We start from the raw sequence: 18382 nt of genomic DNA on the forward strand, positions 1-18382 counted from the left end.
ACAGACACATAGACAGGGACAGACAGACAGACACAGGGTCAGACATACAGACACAGAGACAGGGACAGACAGACAGACAGACACAGGGACAGATATGCAGCCACAGGGACAGACATACAGACACATAGACAGGGACAGACATACAGACACAGAGACAGGGACAGACAGACAGACACAGGGACAGACATACAGACACAGGGACAGACATACAGAGTACAGACACAGAGACAGGAGCGGAGGCAAAGCTAAAACATGTTTTAGTCACAATCCCTTTAAGATAAATCACGTTCAATATACTCCACCCCATTGCCTAAAAAAGTCCCGTTCGTTATCCTCGTCCTCCTCAGTATCCGGCTCATAATACTCATCAAATTAGAAAGTCAGAAAGATTTGAATCTTCATCATCAGAAGAATCATCAGAGCTTTCATCATCGTCATCAGCCACGGGTACGTGATCCTTCCTCAGCCTGAGAGTGACACAGTGGAATGCACCACCAGCACCAGACTCCATGCTCTCCCACCTGTCGGTCTCCTCACAGTAGCGCGCCATTCCCTTCACATTTCTGCATGAAAAGAGACACCAACATAGCCATAAGAGAAGGACCTGGTGTGGACAAGACGACACTTTCCCCCCAGGCAGGCATTGGTGGACTTTTGGAAGAAAAGTAAATAACAAAAATAGCAGATCTACAAGCTCACAACATGTCGTGCTGTGACACGTTGAGAGCTTGCAGGTCAGCTATTTTCGGGGCGCAACCCAGCACTCTTTATCTAGGCTAGTGGAGATGTGGTGTAACGACATGGATTTGAAACAAATTTGTTCCAACGCCAAAAATCCTGCGTTCCAACTTCAGGAGACTTCGGAAAAAAGCAATTCACCGACTGCTGCCTTCCCGGTATATGACATGGAAATGAGTGGCATTTGCATTACTTTCACCAGTAAGTAATTAGCATTGGTAAAATGCTGCATTCGTGGTCTGGAGAGGGCAGTTGTTTTACAGACGGGTAAAGTTAACGGGCAGGGGCTGAAGCCCCCTTTGATGTCTGTGTGTGCACGTTCCTGTTGGTGGTGAACAGTGTCTCACCTCTCTTTGTAATCCACGCCTCCTAGGATGTAGATCTGTCCGTCCACCACAGCCAGGCTATGCCGGTAGCTTAGCGGGGGACCTGTTAAGGCGTCACACGTGGTCCAACGGTTGGTCTCTGGGTTGAAGCACGCCATGGAGCAACCATGTAGAAACGGGTCAAATGTGGGAGACCAACCTGCAGTGAAGTTGAAGTGAGTCTATTACTTTACTTATGGCAGTGGTTCCCCAACTTGTTCATGTCAAGGACCCCTAAATCGACATTTATCAGCCCGTGGACCCCTGTTGGAAGAGATATGCCAGGGAGACCCCATAAGAGAAGATTTGTCACAGCTCTAGCAGTGATTCTAAACCCGTTTAATTTCAAGCCCTCATTTAATGGCATTTCTATCAATTTATATTATAAAATCAATGTTAGACCCATAAGGGTCCATTTGGTTCCAAACTATCATTTAGCTGGGGACCCCCTGGAAATCCATCAAGGACCCCTAGAGGTCCCCGGACCCCACTTTGGGAACCACTGTATTATGGAACTAAGGTCTGTACTGTAAGCTTACTGTGCTTAATTTACTCAAGTAGCTTACTGTACGAAGGAGCCATTCTGACTGTGTCTTTAGCCAGTTCTGTGGGCGGGTTCACTGTGGTGGGTGTGTGTCATAGAGCAGAGGTTCTGTGGGCGGGTTCACTGTGGTGGGTGTCATAGTTCTGTGGGCGGGTTCACTGTGGTGGGTGTGTGTCATAGAGCAGAGGTTCTGTGGGCGGGTTCACTGTGGTGGGTGTCGTGTGTCATAGAGCAGAGGTTGTTCTGTGGTCGGGTTCACTGTGGTGGGTGTCGTGTGTCATAGAGCAGAGGTTGTTCTGTGGGCGGGTTCACTGTGGTGGGTGTCGTGTGTCATAGAGCAGAGGTTCACTGTGGTGGGTGTCGTGTGTCATAGAGCAGAGGTTCACTGTGGCGGGTGTCGTGTGTCATAGAGCAGAGGTTGTCAACTGATTGTGAACGAGGGACCACCACCCTGACTTAGAGTTAACCTTGGGACCACTGTTTGTGTTGGGTGGGGACCTGGGCTAAGATTAGTGCTTTTGTGTCAGTTGATATGCCTCCCATGTGTATACATTTGTCAACCACTGGTTCATGGACTACTCATTTCCTAATAATAATAATGACTCAACCAGACAATCCGGTGCACTTCCCCCTCTTGAGATTGTAACTCCCTCTTTCTGTTGAATTTCTTGACCTCCAACTTGTCAGTAAATTACTACGGCCATCATAGGTCACCAGGTCATTCAGTTCATGGTTTCTCAACTAGTGGAAAGAATCTACAAATCCTACATTACTAAATGCACGGTCAGGGACCACATGGAACACCTCCACGGACCACCAGTGGTCCACGGACCACCTATTGAAAACCCCTGTCATAGAGTAATACAAGGATAGAGACCGAACCGGAGTGTTACGATTACAACTATTTGGAGTTTTATTTGATGTTGCTTTACTTAGATTTTTACCCATACAGGGCGGGAACCCCTTTTGGTGTTTTTTGCATTTATACTTTGCTATTGCATAATAGCAGATCTACAAGCTGAGCTTGTAGGTCTGCTATTTTTGAAAAATCTTTAAAATGTGGCGTAAATATTTAAACATATATATTCTTTCAGAGCGAACGTTTTTTAACTAAAATCTTTGCATCTGGGAGTCCACGGCCAATTACAGATAATTCTGGGGGTCCTTTACAGGTTGAGAACCACTGACATAGAAACATATGGGTTTTTCAGAAGGCATTTTGTAGAATGGAACTCAGGTCTAAATGGGTTAAGAACAGGTACGATACCTGTAACATTACATAGATCTATAAGACCAGGTACAGTATGTTACCTGTAACATAGATCTATAAGACCAGGTACAGTATGTTACCTGTAACATAGATCTATAAGACCAGGTACAGTATGTTACCTGTAACAGATCTATAAGACCAGGTACAGTATGTTACCTGTAACATAGATCTATAAGATCAGGTACAGTATGTTACCTGTAACAGATCTATAAGACCAGGTACAGTATGTTACCTGTAACATAGATCTATAAGACCAGGTACAGTATGTTACCTGTAACATAGATCTATAAGACCAGGTACAGTATGTTACCTGTAACATAGATCTATAAGACCAGGTACAGTATGTTACCTGTAACATAGATCTTTCCATTCAGAACACAAGCAGCTGACGGATCATTAAGCATTGGAAGGGACCCAAATGGAGTGACCTTTTTCCACACAGATCTTGCAGGGTGGTACTTGGAGACCTGGACTGGATCACGACCTAGGGTCCAGGAGAGAGAGAGAGAGAGAGAGAGAGAGAGAGAGAGAGAGAGAGAGAGAGACACACACACACACACACACACACACACACACACACACACACACACACACACACACACACACACACACACACACACACACACACACACACACACACACACACACACACACACACACACACACACACACACACACAGGCTGTCCCCAAACATTCAAGGTTCGAATGTTCGCTCGTTAGGGTTGGCACTCGAATCTTAATTAATGGGCTTGAACCATTCGTTTTTTAAATTTTATTTTAATTTAAAAATATATATATTTATTATTATTATTATTATTTTTTTTTTCCTTTTTTATTAACTTGAAAATATATCTCGGCGAGAATGCGATGTGAACGTGTAAAAAAAAGTAAGTTTCTAGTGCATTCCTGTCAGAAGTTATGATTTTTTAAAGAAATCTCCTTGTTCTGCTGTGCACATTCATTTGGTGATTGGAGACTGACGCATCTCTCTCTCTCTCTCTCTCTCTCTCTCTCTCTCACACACACAAACACACGCCAGCATGATCGCTGATATGGGGAACTGTTCTTACCAGTAGCAGCCATAATATATTAGCATATGCTCTCTAGCATGATAGCATCACAAAAGGAGTGAACTCTGATCATTGTTAAGCAAAACTGTCACGGAGGATCTGCTTTTTCCCTGTGCCCACTTCTTCTGAAGCCGTATTCATACACAGGTGGAACAAATTAACGAGGAACAGCTAACGAGCAACGCGCAGATCAGCTGTTTTCGTGGTGTGTGTGTGTGTGTGTGTGTTGTGAGAGACGAGAGAGATTTATAAAGAGCGGGGGAGACGCGATATCTCAATGGTTATTTTTTTAATTAATTAGAAAAGTGTGTGTGTGTGTGTGTGTGTGTGTGTTGGAAGGGACGAGAGAAGAGCGGGGGAGACGCGCTGTGCGCTCTGATCGAGACGGTTATTTTTTAATTAATTAAAAACAAATGGTCCGAATGTTCACTCGGAAATTCCTGCCGAAGTTCGAGTCCTAAAATAAGGGCTAGAGTACAGCCTTAACACACACACACACACACACACACACACACACACACACTCACTCCCTGATGACACACTGCAATGATGCATGCATGCACGTTACCCTAATATTGCGTCATAAGTATTATTCGAAGTATAAGTTAAAAATCACACCCGTGTGAACTGAGTGGTGCAACTCCCCTCTCCCCCCACTCCTCTCTCTCTTTCTCTCTCTCTCTCTCATTAGCAGGCAACAGTGCAGCACTATCTCTCTATCTGTTTCTGGCACAACAGCGCCCCTACTGGTACTAATAGTCATACTGGTACTCATAGGTGAACCAACACATAGGTGAACACGGATATTACTGTTCCTTGGAGTGGTTGCACCACTCAAAAACACTATAGATTTCACTGTGTAGTTTATGAATTGAACACATTGATAAAGTTCCCTGCTGCGTTGCAAATTGCTGCGGACTAAGGCAAACTAAGGCAGAAGGCAAATTTAATATGCAAGAATGATGCCCATTCGCATCGAGGCTACCGAAGTAAAGACGTGAACGGGACCTTAATTAACCCGTCCGTACCAGTACAATAGAGCCATCTTCATCATGAATAAACCTGTTCTATACCAATAGAATAGAGCCATCTTCCTTGTGCGACCACAAGCGGAGACAAGACGAGAGCTTTGGCACGATAAGCCTCGGGCACGGCATCCTTCAGGAGCTTCCAGGTGTTGTTTTGGGCGTCGTAACGCTCTATGGAGGCTTTAATCTCCTCACTCCCAAAGCCCCCCACGGCAAACACACATCCATCCAGCTCCACCAGGCCTGGGTGGGGTTGGGCAGAGAGAAAAACAAACAAAAAAAGATCATTAGATCTAGGGATACACAGTACACACTCCCGATTTTTCCGATCCGATCGGATCCCGATGCCACAGTTTGTGTTGGCAGAGGGCATTTTTCATGGGAACCCACAACCCACTTAGCAGCACTGCTCATCCCACAAATGATGATTATTGTTTTTGCCTATGATATAACCAAAACAGGGACTCCAGGGATAACGTGGTTGAACTGAGTGACAGTCTTAGGGCCGATTCATACTCCTATTTTACCGCTGTTTCGGCGCTGTAGTGCCGAAATGATTTTGGCTCGTCAGAAATTTTCAGTAGCACCGAAGAGCCGACTTTAGGCCGGTACCCCCCCCCCCCCCCCCCCCCCCGAACTTCAAATGACGTCAAATTGTAGGCTCTACAGCGCCGAACCGACTTTTATTCGGCTCTAAAATAGGAGTATGACTCGGCCCTTACTGAAGCCATAGCGGGCCGTCTTCATGGGAGCTGTCTTCAGCCATGACTTATGGTGAACGTCATAGCGCCACACCTCCTTACTGGCCGACTGATCAAGATATCCTCCGGCCAAATACAGAGTGGAGCCTGGTGGGAGGAGAGCAGAATTAAAACCAGTTATTCCTCCATTGTTAAGAAATATATTACAAATAAAGATTGTAATATGCTTTAATACACAAGTTGAAATGTCTTCACGTATCTTCTATTTTCTCCATCTTCTATGTTATTGTGAGTATGCATTTTGCATCCCAAAACGCAGTTTATAGTTAAAGGACAACTTTAGTTTTTTTCAACCAAGGTTCATGTTTTAGGTTGTTATTAGAGAAACTAAAAGGTGAGTGTTAATTTTCTTTCATTTGCTGCTTTCTTTCGTTTTGGGGATTTTAGCAGTTTGTGACAGGGGGGCGGGGGCATTCGAGCATGGGGCTAAATATGTATTTTTTTTACCAAATTTGATGGTGATTTGTTTATTTATTATTTACTATAGTCCTAATAAACCCCAGGAAATTACATCTGGCCACAGAAGATCACATGATCTACTGAATGTGAAGGTAGCCTACTGGGGGAAGGCTTATACTGTGTGTATAGGCTCAATATGTCAGTTTGTCACATTCAATAGATCCTGTGATCTTTTGTGGCCAGATGTAATTTCTTGGGGTTTACTAGGACTATAGTAAATAATAAAATAATAAATCTCCATACTATTTTGTAAAACAATACATATTTATCCCCATGCTCGAATGCCCCCCCCCCCCCCCCCCTGTCAAAAACTGCTAAAATCCCCAAAACGAAAGAAAGCAGCAAATGAAAGAAAATGAACACTCACCTTTTAGTTTCTCTATTAACAACCTAAAACATGAACCTTGTTTGAAAAAAACTAAAGTTGTCCTTTAAGGGACGCAATAAAACAACGACCTCTGCATCCACAGGATTGGATTTGTAAGTTGATTAGCGGTATACTGTGGTTACTTTGCGCCACTTTTGATGTGTATGCACGTCCCAGCATATGACGTCAGGGTATAACTGGTATAACTAGCTCTCAATGAACTACGTCATTACGTCATTTGCTGGGACGGTGCATACTCATCGAATATCGTCCTGGGCGAAACTAGTACTTGCACGCTATGCTTGCACAAGTAATAACCCCGTTCCCAGTATCCCTCAACAGGGATAGGTGTATGTTTCCCAGTTGTTGTGGTGTAAGGTGTCCTAGTTTCTTTTATATATTTCTTTCTTTTTTGCACTATTAAGTGACTATTTACACTGTTAGTTAGTTGACAAGGTTGCGTGACATTGTCAGATTTTGAACTCGTAATTACAGCTATCGATAAGAGAGTCTTCTAATATGAATGCTTAAATTGTACCCTTCAAGACATCATCCAAATGTAATTCTAGTGCAACAATTCAGAGTAGGATCCTGTCCTCTGATGGTAATCCTCACCTGACGCGACCACAGCATACTGACGTGCTTTAAAGGGCAGATATCCTAGAGTCTTCCTGTTGTTCTTCAGGGGATCCAGGCTCTCCACTTTGTGAAAACCACCTTTGTTACACTTTGCTCCCACCGTCACTATCACTGCAACCAGCAGGAGAGAAGGACAAGATGAGACACTGCAACAAGCAGGAGAGAAGGACAAGGTGAGACAGAGTAGATTGGTTTTAACATGCATGTGTTCAGCAGGGTATCTGTGGATACCTGTGGGTACCTGTGGGGGTGTGCTGTGTTACAGTAGGGTACCTGTGGGGGTGTGCTGTGTTACAGTAGGGTACCTGTGGGCCTACGGGGGCGTGCTGTGTTACAGTAGGGTACCTCTGGGTACCTGTGGGGGCGTGCTGTGTTACAGTAGGGTACCTGTGGGCCTACGGGGGTGTGCTGTGTTACAGTAGGGTACCTGTGGGTACCTGTGGGGGCGTGCTGTGTTACAGTAGGGTACCTGTGGGCCTACGGGGTTGTGCTGTGTTACAGTAGGGTACCTGTGGGCCTACGGGGTTGTGCTGTGTTACAGTAGGGTACCTGTGGGCCTACGGGGTTGTGCTGTGTTACAGTAGGGTACCTGTGGGCCTACGGGGGTGTGCTGTGTTACAGTAGGGTACCTGTGGGCCTACGGGGGTGTGCTGTGTTACAGTAGGGTACCTGTGGGCCTACTGGGGTGTGCTGTGTTACAGTAGGGTACCTGTGGGGGTGTGCTGTGTTACAGTAGGGTACCTGTGGGCCTACGGGGGTGTGCTGTGTTACAGTAGGGTACCTGTGGGGGCGTGCTGTGTTACAGTAGGGTACCTGTGGGCCTACGGGGGCGTGCTGTGTTACAGTAGGGTACCTGTGGGCCTACGGGGGCGTGCTGTGTTACAGTAGGGTACCTGTGGGCCTACGGGGGTGTGCTGTGTTACAGTAGGGTACCTCTGGGTACCTGTGGGGGCGTGCTGTGTTACAGTAGGGTACCTGTGGGCCTACGGGGGTGTGCTGTGTTACAGTAGGGTACCTGTGGGCCTACGGGGGTGTGCTGTGTTACAGTAGGGTACCTGTGGGCCTACGGGGGTGTGCTGTGTTACAGTAGGGTACCTGTGGGCCTACGGGGGTGTGCTGTGTTACAGTAGGGTACCTGTGGGCCTACGGGTTGTGCTGTGTTACAGTAGGGTACCTGTGGGCCTACGGGGGTGTGCTGTGTTACAGTAGGGTACCTGTTGGCCTGTGGGGGCGTGCTGTGTTACAGTAGGGTACCTGTGGGCCTGTGGGGGTGTGCTGTGTTACAGTAGGGTACCTGTGGGGGTGTGCTGTGTTACAGTAGGGTACCTGTGGGCCTACGGGGCGTGCTGTGTTACAGTAGGGTACCTGTGGGGGTGTGCTGTGTTACAGTAGGGTACCTGTGGGGGTGTGCTGTGTTACAGTAGGGTACCTGTGGGCCTACGGGGGTGTGCTGTGTTACAGTAGGGTACCTGTGGGCCTACGGGGGCGTGCTGTGTTACAGTAGGGTACCTGTGTTCCTGCGGGGTTGTGCTGTGTTACGGTAGGGTACCTGTGGGCCTACGGGGTTGTGCTGTGTTACAGTAGGGTACCTGTGGTCCTGCGGGGTTGTGCTGTGTTACAGTAGGGTACCTGTGGGCCTACGGGGGTGTGCTGTGTTACAGTAGGGTACCTGTGGGCCTACGGGGGTGTGCTGTGTTACAGTAGGGTACCTGTGGGCCTACGGGGGTGTGCTGTGTTACAGTAGGGTACCTGTGGGCCTACGGGGGCGTGCTGTGTTACAGTAGGGTACCTGTGGGCCTACGGGGGTGTGCTGTGTTACAGTAGGGTACCTGTGGGCCTACGGGGTTGTGCTGTGTTACGGTAGGGTACCTGTGGTCCTACGGGGGCGTGCTGTGTTACGGTAGGGTCTCTCCTTCTTGGCCTCAGAGATGAACCTCTGGCAGCCCTCGTGTTCTTTCACCACATCCAGACACAGAACCACAGTGGGAAGGTAGGAGGGACTGATGAGAGGAAGACGGATGAGCTCTAGTACCTTAAAAATTTAAATAAGTGGAAGACTCATTATTTATTAGTTCAACTGGACATTGGGTAAAACAACAATTATTCAAATGATTGTTATAAGACACAAAATCTTGTGTCAAAGGTTTAAAGAAAAAAGGTTTAAAAAAAGAAAAAAAATGTTCCAAGACGGGCGCCGTCCAAGTAATAAAAATAACAATAACAATAAAATAAAAAAAATAAAATAAGTAGTAGTAACAGGGGGCACGGTGGCACAGTCGGTAGTGTGGAGTTTGCATGTTCTCCCCGTGTCCCCTAGGGTAGGTACTCTCACAAAAAAGTAATGCAGTAATCCTGGTCTCTAAACTACCTCCCCCTGGCCAGCCGGGGCGCCTGAAAGGACCTTCCTGTTCCTACCACGTGCTACGTCCGTCCGGGGAAATCCCCCCCTGTCAGGTGAAAAGAAGCAGCTTGGACATAGAAGGAAGCATGAGGTCAGTCCGCTGCCCCCCCAGGTTGGCAGAGGAAGTGTAGCGCCCAGGATTACATTAGATAATTGACACTGGGTGAAAAGAAATGGGATAAAAATTATAGGGAAAAAAAAGTAGTAGTAGTAGTAGTAGTATCAATATCATATACTGTAGGTCCAGGATGTGAGAATAAGAAAAGACTGACCTTTCCAAAGCTGTGCCTGCAGGTAGCAGGACACTTGTCGAACCACATCATAGCAGCCTCAAACACTGTGTCCTCCTTGGGAACACTCAGGTGATCACTGGAGAGGATCTCTGTCAGTCTCTCCACAGAGAGGAAGAGAAACTCTGGCTGTTGGTAGAAGAAAACACAGGTGGTTAATATCTAAAAGATGAACTGACTCTGGGACCTGTTGGTAGAAGAAAACACAGGTAGGTTAATATCTAAAAGATGAACTGACTCTGGGTCTAGTTTTTATTTGTTGACGAAATTGTCAGTATATTTAGTCATAGTTTTAGTCATCATAGCTTAGTTTTCATTTTGTTTTCGTCAGTGGAAAAAGGTAGCCGACGAACATTTTTCGTCTTAGTTTTAGTCGACAAAATCAACACTGGTCACAGTTGACATGACTGATGTTTCTACCCAGGTGTAGGTCAGTTACTGGTGAGGGTGACACCTTGGAGAAATGGTAATAAAACAAAGTCATGGGTGAAAAAGCCAACAAACAAAACAACTTGGTAAATGTATGATGCCTCAATAGAGCACCGAAGTCTGACGTCAATATCGGTAGAGGGCACAAATCCACGGGTTCATGTACTTTTTATTTGCATTGTAATCCCCATAGGGGGATTTTAGATCGTCTCATATAAGAACTGTGTTTGAAAAATAAACATGTCACCCCGGCCGTTTCACTCATATGGATATGAAGAATCAACTGACTGAGAGACAACGCTAATGTTACTGCTGCTGAATTAGTTACATTTTCGCTAGAAACAGACTATCATAATGAGTGACTGACTGTCATAAACCTCCCTGACAATAACGCAGAGACAGCTTGTATATTTTTGGACCACAATGCTTATAGAGCGTCGCAGTCCTGCCCCCTCCCCTACCCCCCCCCCCCCCCCCCACCAGGGCCCAGAAAATGATTCCCCGTTCATTTTACAAAAAGTATTTATTTAAGATTAAGTGTCGTACAATGCCAACTCTTGTGGCGACAAATCATGACAACCAACCGAACAAAGAATTAGAAAGAAACAGCAGTTTTTGTTGTTTTTCTTCTTTGTAATTATTGGTTTGGTCCAAAATATTGTGTTTATTGTCATGATTTGTCACAACTCGAGTTGGCTTTGTCTGCGACGTAACCGTCTTTAAATACTTTTTTGAAATGTCTATGAGGAAAAATGCATTGGGAATCATTTCGTGGGCCTGGCGTCGTCATGAAAGGGGGCGGGACTGCGACGCACAACATTAAGATCACCCCATGCTATTCTCCATGGAGAAATTACTTCCGTGAACCAGGGGGATGGAGGGGACGAGCGACTGGCGTCAGGACATCGGCGCTCTATGACTGACCTGTTGATAGAGAACACAGAAGTGTTCCAGAATGTAGTCCATGCTGTGTTTCTTCAACGTGTCACAGGAGTGGTCCTCAGAGAAGCAGAACATCTCTACACAGTTCTTCCTGTCGATGTGAGGCTTCATGAAGTCACCGCAGGCGTTTCCAACAGCCGTGACGTCCCACAGGTTGGCTGCTGCCAGCAGGGCCTAGAGTAGACCAAACACACATGTGTTTATTAACCCATTTAGACCTGAGAACAGATTCTACAAATGTTTTCTAAATCCTGACAGTTTTCTGAAAAACCCATGTTTCTATGTCAGTGGTTCTCATGTTTCTATGTCAGTCGTTCTCATGTTTCTATGTCAGTGGTTCTCAAACATTTTCATGTCAAGGACCCCCAAATATATATGCAATTGGCCGCCGACCCCCATCTGAACATATGTCATTCCAGGGACCTCATCCACCAGAAGCAAAGATTTGAATTAAAAATGTTCGCTCTGAAAGAATATATATTCAAAGGTTTGCGCCACATTTTCACGATTAAAAATAAATAGCAGATCTACAAGCTCTACAAGCTAAGAGCTTGTATATCTGCTATTTTTCTATAGCTAAAGCATGACAATGCTTAAAACACCAAAAGGGGTTCCCGCCCAGAATGGGAAGTAAGCACGCACATAGGACAAATGAATGATGATGATGATAATAATGCAGTACCTGCACATTTGCTGTGGAGATGGACACCTTTGCAGTGTAGGCGTAGTTCACCAACATACCAACAATCTCAGGTTCCACGCCACTGAGGGACACCCGGTCCTGTGTGGACTCCATCATGCCAGATGTAAACATGGCCTGTGCAGGGTGAAAAGGTGATGTTTTCAGGGTTTAGGCCTTTCTCATTTCAATTGCGTCAACAATGAATACATTAGATATAGCATGTTAGGTTCACTTTATAGTATAGTATAGTATAGGATAGTAATAGTATAGTATACATGTATAGCTTATATGTATACGGTAGTTTAATTATATAGATACTCCACTGTTACGTTCTTAGCTTACGCATGTTTCATGATAACTACTTTTTATGTATGTGATGTATGTGATTTGTTATTGCTCAATGTAAGTCGCTCTGGATTAAGGGCGTCTGCTAAATGCCTAAATTGTAAATGATGTGAATGCCAAGGTCAAATTTAGCGAATGTGTGAAATGACCTCAAAGTATGAGCAAAAGGAGGCCAGTACGTATCGATGGCAGGGGAACTCCTGTCCCTCACAGCACAGAATCACATCACACAACAAGGCCCTCTCTACGTCCTTCGGCCTTTGCTTGGGTCTTGGTCTCTGGGTGTTGGGGGAGGCAGAGGGACTTCGTAACGCAGCCATGCGGATAAGCTGCCTCCGTCCTCCACCTGCCTTCACCACCCCCCGCACAACTTTATCAGCCTCTGGAACTCCCTCCTTGATCCCCGACGTGTGTGTTGAGCCTGGAGTACGGCGCAGCCTGTTGAGGCCCTTTAACACCTTCTGGGGATGGACGGAGTCCTCAAACATCTCAGCCTCCTGTGAGGAGGTGCTGGACTCCTGAAATGCAACGACAACATCCCAGAGGGAGATTTATAAAGCAGACAAATTACAACTATTCACCTGTGATTGTGAATGTTGATCTGTTAACGTGGCTTTTTAAAACTGCCCTTGCGTACCATGTTGAAATGCCATTTTCCCTTGTATAGAGGGTATGCGCGTGACATCGTACCTGGAAGTTATGCGGGAACGCCCACTGAGTGGCAAAAAAACTAATTTCTGGCCTTGACAGCCCATCCATCCAAACAGAAAAGTCCTGTCTGATTGCATTAAACAATGTTAAACTCACCAACATTAAAGTCCTGTCTGATTGCATTAAACAATGTTAAACTCACCAACATTGCAGCTGTATGAAAAGCTTCAATTATCCTCTTTCTATCTGCAAAGTCTTTGTTTCATAAGTATCCACCATAGAAACATATTGAGCTACTTTCTGTCAAGAAATACGCTTCCAAACTCCAACACTCCATGCTGCTCAATGTTTTGCCACTCAGTCTAAATGAGGGGCATATCAGGTGTCCTGATGGGAAAATCATGCATTTGCATACTCTCTATATTAGTGACAGCTTAATGGAAATATTAAACACATTGGTTTCCTATTGCTATCGTCAAGATAAGATTGTTGGTTTTCCAGCTAGCATGTTGACCTGTCTGGGTCCGGGTGAGTTTCTCCAACATTCTAAACGGAGTGGTCCTCCTCAGAAAAGCAATAAATCCCTACACAGCTACTCACATCCATGCCACGCTTCAGGAAGTCACTGCAGGCATTTCCAACAGCCGTGACGCCCAACATGCTTGATGCTGCCAGCAGGGCCTAGAGTAGACCAAATAAACAACAATATCTGTCACGCATCACCAATGTTATGTAGAGCATGGCTTCTCAACCCGTGGGTCGCCAAATTCTTTTTGGGGGGTCCCCAAATTATTTTGGGGGTCCCCAAATTATTTTTAAAAAAAAGTTTTTTTCTTTTTGCAACTGAATGTCTGAAAAATGGAAATGTGTTTGCATAGTACACATAGAGTACATGCAAAACCTGTCCTTAATGATTATATCTGGTTTCAGTATTCATTTATGATATATTTTGGAGGGGTCGCGAGATATGACCAAAGCATTTCCGGGGGTTTCCCCAGCCAAAAACGTTGAGAACCCCTGATGTAGAGGGGAGACAACGGAGACAATGAATAAGGTTCATGATGATAATGCAGTACCTGAACATTCACTGTGGAGACGGACACCTTTGAAGTGTAGGCGTAGTTCACCAACACACTAATCATCTGAGGTTCCACTCCACTGATAGTCACCCTCTCCGCTGTGGACTCCCTCGTGGTAGATGTAAACATGGCCTGTGCAGGGTGAAAAGGTTTGCCTGTAGTGTTCAGGGTTTATTAGGCCTATCTTATTTACATTGTGTCAGCAATATAAATTAGACATACTGCATGTTAGGTTCATGTGAAGCAGTGTCATTTTCGTCGACTAAAACTAAGACGAAAAATGTTCGTCGACTACATTTTTTCACTGACTAAAACGAAATAAAAACTAAACTAAGACTAAATATATTGACAATTTCGTCAACAAATAAAAACTAGACTAAAATAGGAACTAGTGGACAAGAGAACCACTTTTATGCTAGGTAGCATGCTGAAAATAGCAGATCTACAATCTCACAACGTGCTGCGACGCTGTTATTTTCAGCATGCAACCAAAGTGTAAAATCTGCCATTACGACGACATCAGGGCCTGTCAAAACATCTTTTAGTCGACTGAATCAACTGTAGATTTAGTCGACTAAAATCGTTGACACGTGATGTGAAGCCAAGGTAGAATTGAAATATCATTCCCTAAACAGCAGGTCAGTGTGTGCTTGTCTTACCTCAAAGTGTGAGCTGAAGCAGGCCAGTACGTATCGATGGCAGGGGAACTCCTGTCTTACCTCAAAGTGTGAGCTGAAGCAGGCCAGTACATATCGATGGCAGGGTCCAGGGGAACTCCTGTCTTACCTCAAAGTGTGAGCTGAAGCAGGCCAGTACGTATCGATGGCAGGGGAACTCCTGTGCCTCGCAGCACAGAATCACATCACACAACAAGGCACCGTTGAGCCGCAGCCTGTTCAGGCCCGCTAAGACCTTCTGGGGATGGCCGGAGTCCTTAAACATCTCAGTCTCCTAGTGAGGACGGTGGTACACTGGTGGTGCCGGTCCTCCTGAGATGCAACGACAACATCCCAGAGGGAGATTTAGTAATCAATAGACAAATTACAACTATTCACCGGTGATTGTGAATAATGTTGTTGATGTGTTGATGTGGCTTTAAAACAACTGCCCTTGTGTACCATGATGTGAAATGCCATTATTTCCATGAGTCTGAGGAAGATGGAGGTTTTGATATGTTAGTTACACTTGCATAGTAGCGGTACATGCAGTAGCAGTGATGTAAATAGGTTTTCAATGTAATCAGTCTCAGGAGGCAGGGATGGTCTTTTAGAAATGAGTCCCAGGGACATTTGATGAGTCCCACTTCAACCACTTTAGGAGTCACATTTTGCCATTTTTACAAATCGCAGCATTTAACTCCCATTTAATTTGATATGGTTATAATGTGGTTATATTCATGTAGAAAACAGAAGAAGAAATTATTATTATAACTAAAGCTAGCAAAATAAACTAGAATGAAAAACAGTACAGTAGTGCATCCCGTGGATGCAGAGGTTGTTGTTTTATTGCATCCCTTGCAGAATAGGTACATTTCAAAAGCTGTTAACTGTGGACGACACCATAAAGCATCACACTTGTTTCCAATAGGGTCCACACATGCAGTTTTCAATTCATCAGAATGAAATGTATTGAATGTTTAAATCCAATCCAGGCTGAGCATATATCAGCCCCCAACTGGTTCCCAAAGTGGGGTCCGGGGACCCCCAGGGGTCTTTGAGGGAGTTCCAGGGGGTCCCCAGCTAAATGATAGTTTGGAAACCAAATGGACCCTTATGGGTCTGTAACTCTTGAGTGTACAAATGGAACCAAATGGACCCTTATGGGTCTGCAACTCTGAGTGTACAAATGGAACCTAAATTAACATTGATTTTACAATATAAATTGGGGGTCCCAGAGATATAAATGCCATTAAATGGGGGTCCGTAGACTATAATGCATGTCCAAACTGGGGGGTCCTTTTTTATAATTAAACGGCTTGAGAATCACTGCTAGAGCCATAACATTATTCTCTTGTGGGGGTCCCTCCCTGGCATATCTTTTTCAAATGGGGGTCCGAATTAGTGTCAATTTGGGGGTCCTTGATGTGAACAAGTTTGGGAACCAACTGCACAATACAAAGCAAACATGAATAGCCACAACTAAATACTGTACAACAACAAACCGTTGCATTGATTGATTGAAGTATGCATTAACAGTTTGCAGAATTACAGTACATTTCTAGCCCTGGAACATGACTGCCATGATGATTATCATGACAGTCATGCAGAGACTTTGCCCTGTTTTTTGCACTCGCTGCATTTACAAGATTTCCGTATATATAAAGATTCAGATTTCAAATATAAAGTACTCACAAAGTGTCCCACGGGTGTTAGTTAGTAGCAGCGCCAGCGATTAGAATTGCTGCGTCCCGCGTTGTTTAATAAAAAGCATTTTTGTCCGAGCTCCCCGGCTACTTTTTTCAAACGGGGTACCTATATCGAACACACCGAGTGCCACCCTCCTCCCGACCGATAGGGGCGCGTAGTTGAAAGCCAATGGCAAAATAACACCTCGGATAAAAATGCTTTTTATTAAACAACGCGGGATGCAGAAATTCTAATCGCTGGAGCTGCAACTAACTAACACCCGTGGGACACTTTGTGAGTACTTTATATTTGAAATCTGAATGTTTATATATACGGAAATCTCTCGTATGAATACGAGAGTCATGAACCATGGCTAGTACATTTCAAGCACAACTCAATACAAAGACTGTTAACTGAGTGGACGACACCATAAAGCATTACACTTGTTTACAAGAGGGTCCACCTTGTTCAATTCATCAAAACATTTAGAGACGTACACATACACTTCTATTTAGTCAAAGAACAGAACAGGAATTCATCATAAAGGAGGTAAAAAGCACTAAAAAGTAAACATACCTCGTCGTTGTCTGCATACAGAAACAACTCTAAAGGAAATTAGTCCAATTCAAACAGTGTCCACAACAACGCAGTCGCACACAAACCAAACGGTAATGGTGTTATAGTCCGTCAACCAATACTAATGATTTAATATAGACATTTGGACGTTTAAATTAAAACTGAAGAACAACAACAAACTGTCCGCGTCGCCCGCTTCTGCTCTTTAAAGGGACAGTGTCACCACTAACTGTGTCCCCCTATCCACTGCTTTTGGTTCCGGCCGCAAACGTAAATTAAATAATACCCTTAAATAATTATTTGAATTAAATAAACCACATTTGTTTTGGTTATTTCCTATGTGATTTATTTCATGGACTTTGTTTTGTTAGCACCGTAACGTGGCGGGATTGGGAAGAGTATTAGTTTAGTTTGTGCCTGGGTTAGTGTGCTAGGGCTTACCTTTAGGGTTTGGCCCCCTTGTGGCCCCTGGGAGAATAAAAAAAAAAAAAAAAAAAAAGCTTTTTTTAAGATCCCAGATATAAATGGCGTCAGTACAGTATAGCCTAATGCATGTCAAACTGGGCATCCTTCAAATTAAAATGAGAATCACTGCTAGAGACCTGGCATCATATTAATTCATTACATAGTTTTATTCAAATTATACAGATCTCAAACAATTAGCATATCTCGTAAAATCATTTTCATTCGTAATATAATTTAAAAAAAGTGAAACTTTCATATATCCTAGATTTATCATTGCGCATAAAGTAAAATGTTTTAAACCCTGTCTTGTTTTAATCTTGACGATTATGTCATGTATACTGTACAGCTCATGAAAATCAAAAAATAATTTCTCAAAGAGAAATAAAAAAAAGGATTTATAATACAGAAATGTCGACCATCTGAAAAGTCAGCAATGAAGAACATTAAGTTCGATCCATTGCTGCTGCACCACATTAATATAAATCCATATAAATTGATTTCAGTAGCTGATCAGAAGTAACGGGACAGACACTATTAACCACATTGAATAACAATGTTTTTATTTGACACATGCATTATTTGCATGTTTTATTGTTTCTTGAAGGGCATCATGTACTGTAAGATCAACGGTATACTATACAGTATAGGTGATATTAAAGAACTATATGTTTCACACCATAGAAGATATGTAAAATAAAAAAACTCTTTGTATCGACGTCATTCATAGTCAGTTTGTAATAAAAGCTGATAGAGCAGAGCTCACAATGTGCGTGCGTGCGTGCGTGCGTGCGTGCGTGCGTGTGTGCGTGTGTGTGTGTGTGTGTGTGTAGGCAGTAGCACTAGACTGTGGTCCCTACTCCACACAAAACGTCTTTGCGTGCGTGCGTTGCTGACCCACTGTCGGTATTGGGATTTTTTATAGGGGTTTCTTGTGA

The 18382-nt window shown here is 44.3% G+C and overlaps 1 protein-coding gene across 1 annotated transcript; it reads right to left on the reverse strand.

Annotated features, from left to right (window-relative positions):
* Nucleotides 1-4063: 4063 nt before the first annotated feature.
* LOC310856031 (kelch-like protein 24) lies at nt 4064-17153 on the reverse strand (the record flags this gene model as incomplete). Its single annotated transcript, XM_083761249.1, has 13 exons — nt 16983-17153; nt 14848-15050; nt 14059-14193; nt 13583-13663; nt 12481-12849; nt 11987-12121; nt 11287-11478; nt 9916-10062; nt 9112-9274; nt 7219-7353; nt 5739-5864; nt 5062-5259; nt 4064-4113 (listed from the first exon to the last, which is right to left on the reverse strand). The coding sequence occupies exons 2-13, from the start codon at nt 15001-15003 to the stop codon at nt 4064-4066; spliced, it is 1887 nt and encodes a 628-aa protein (XP_083617375.1). The 5' UTR covers nt 15004-15050; nt 16983-17153.
* Between the last annotated feature and the right edge of the window lie 1229 nt (nt 17154-18382).

Source organism: Protomyctophum parallelum (assembly GCF_964188405.1).
Source record: "Protomyctophum parallelum genome assembly, chromosome: 3".
Classification (NCBI taxonomy): Eukaryota; Metazoa; Chordata; class Actinopteri; order Myctophiformes; family Myctophidae; genus Protomyctophum; species Protomyctophum parallelum.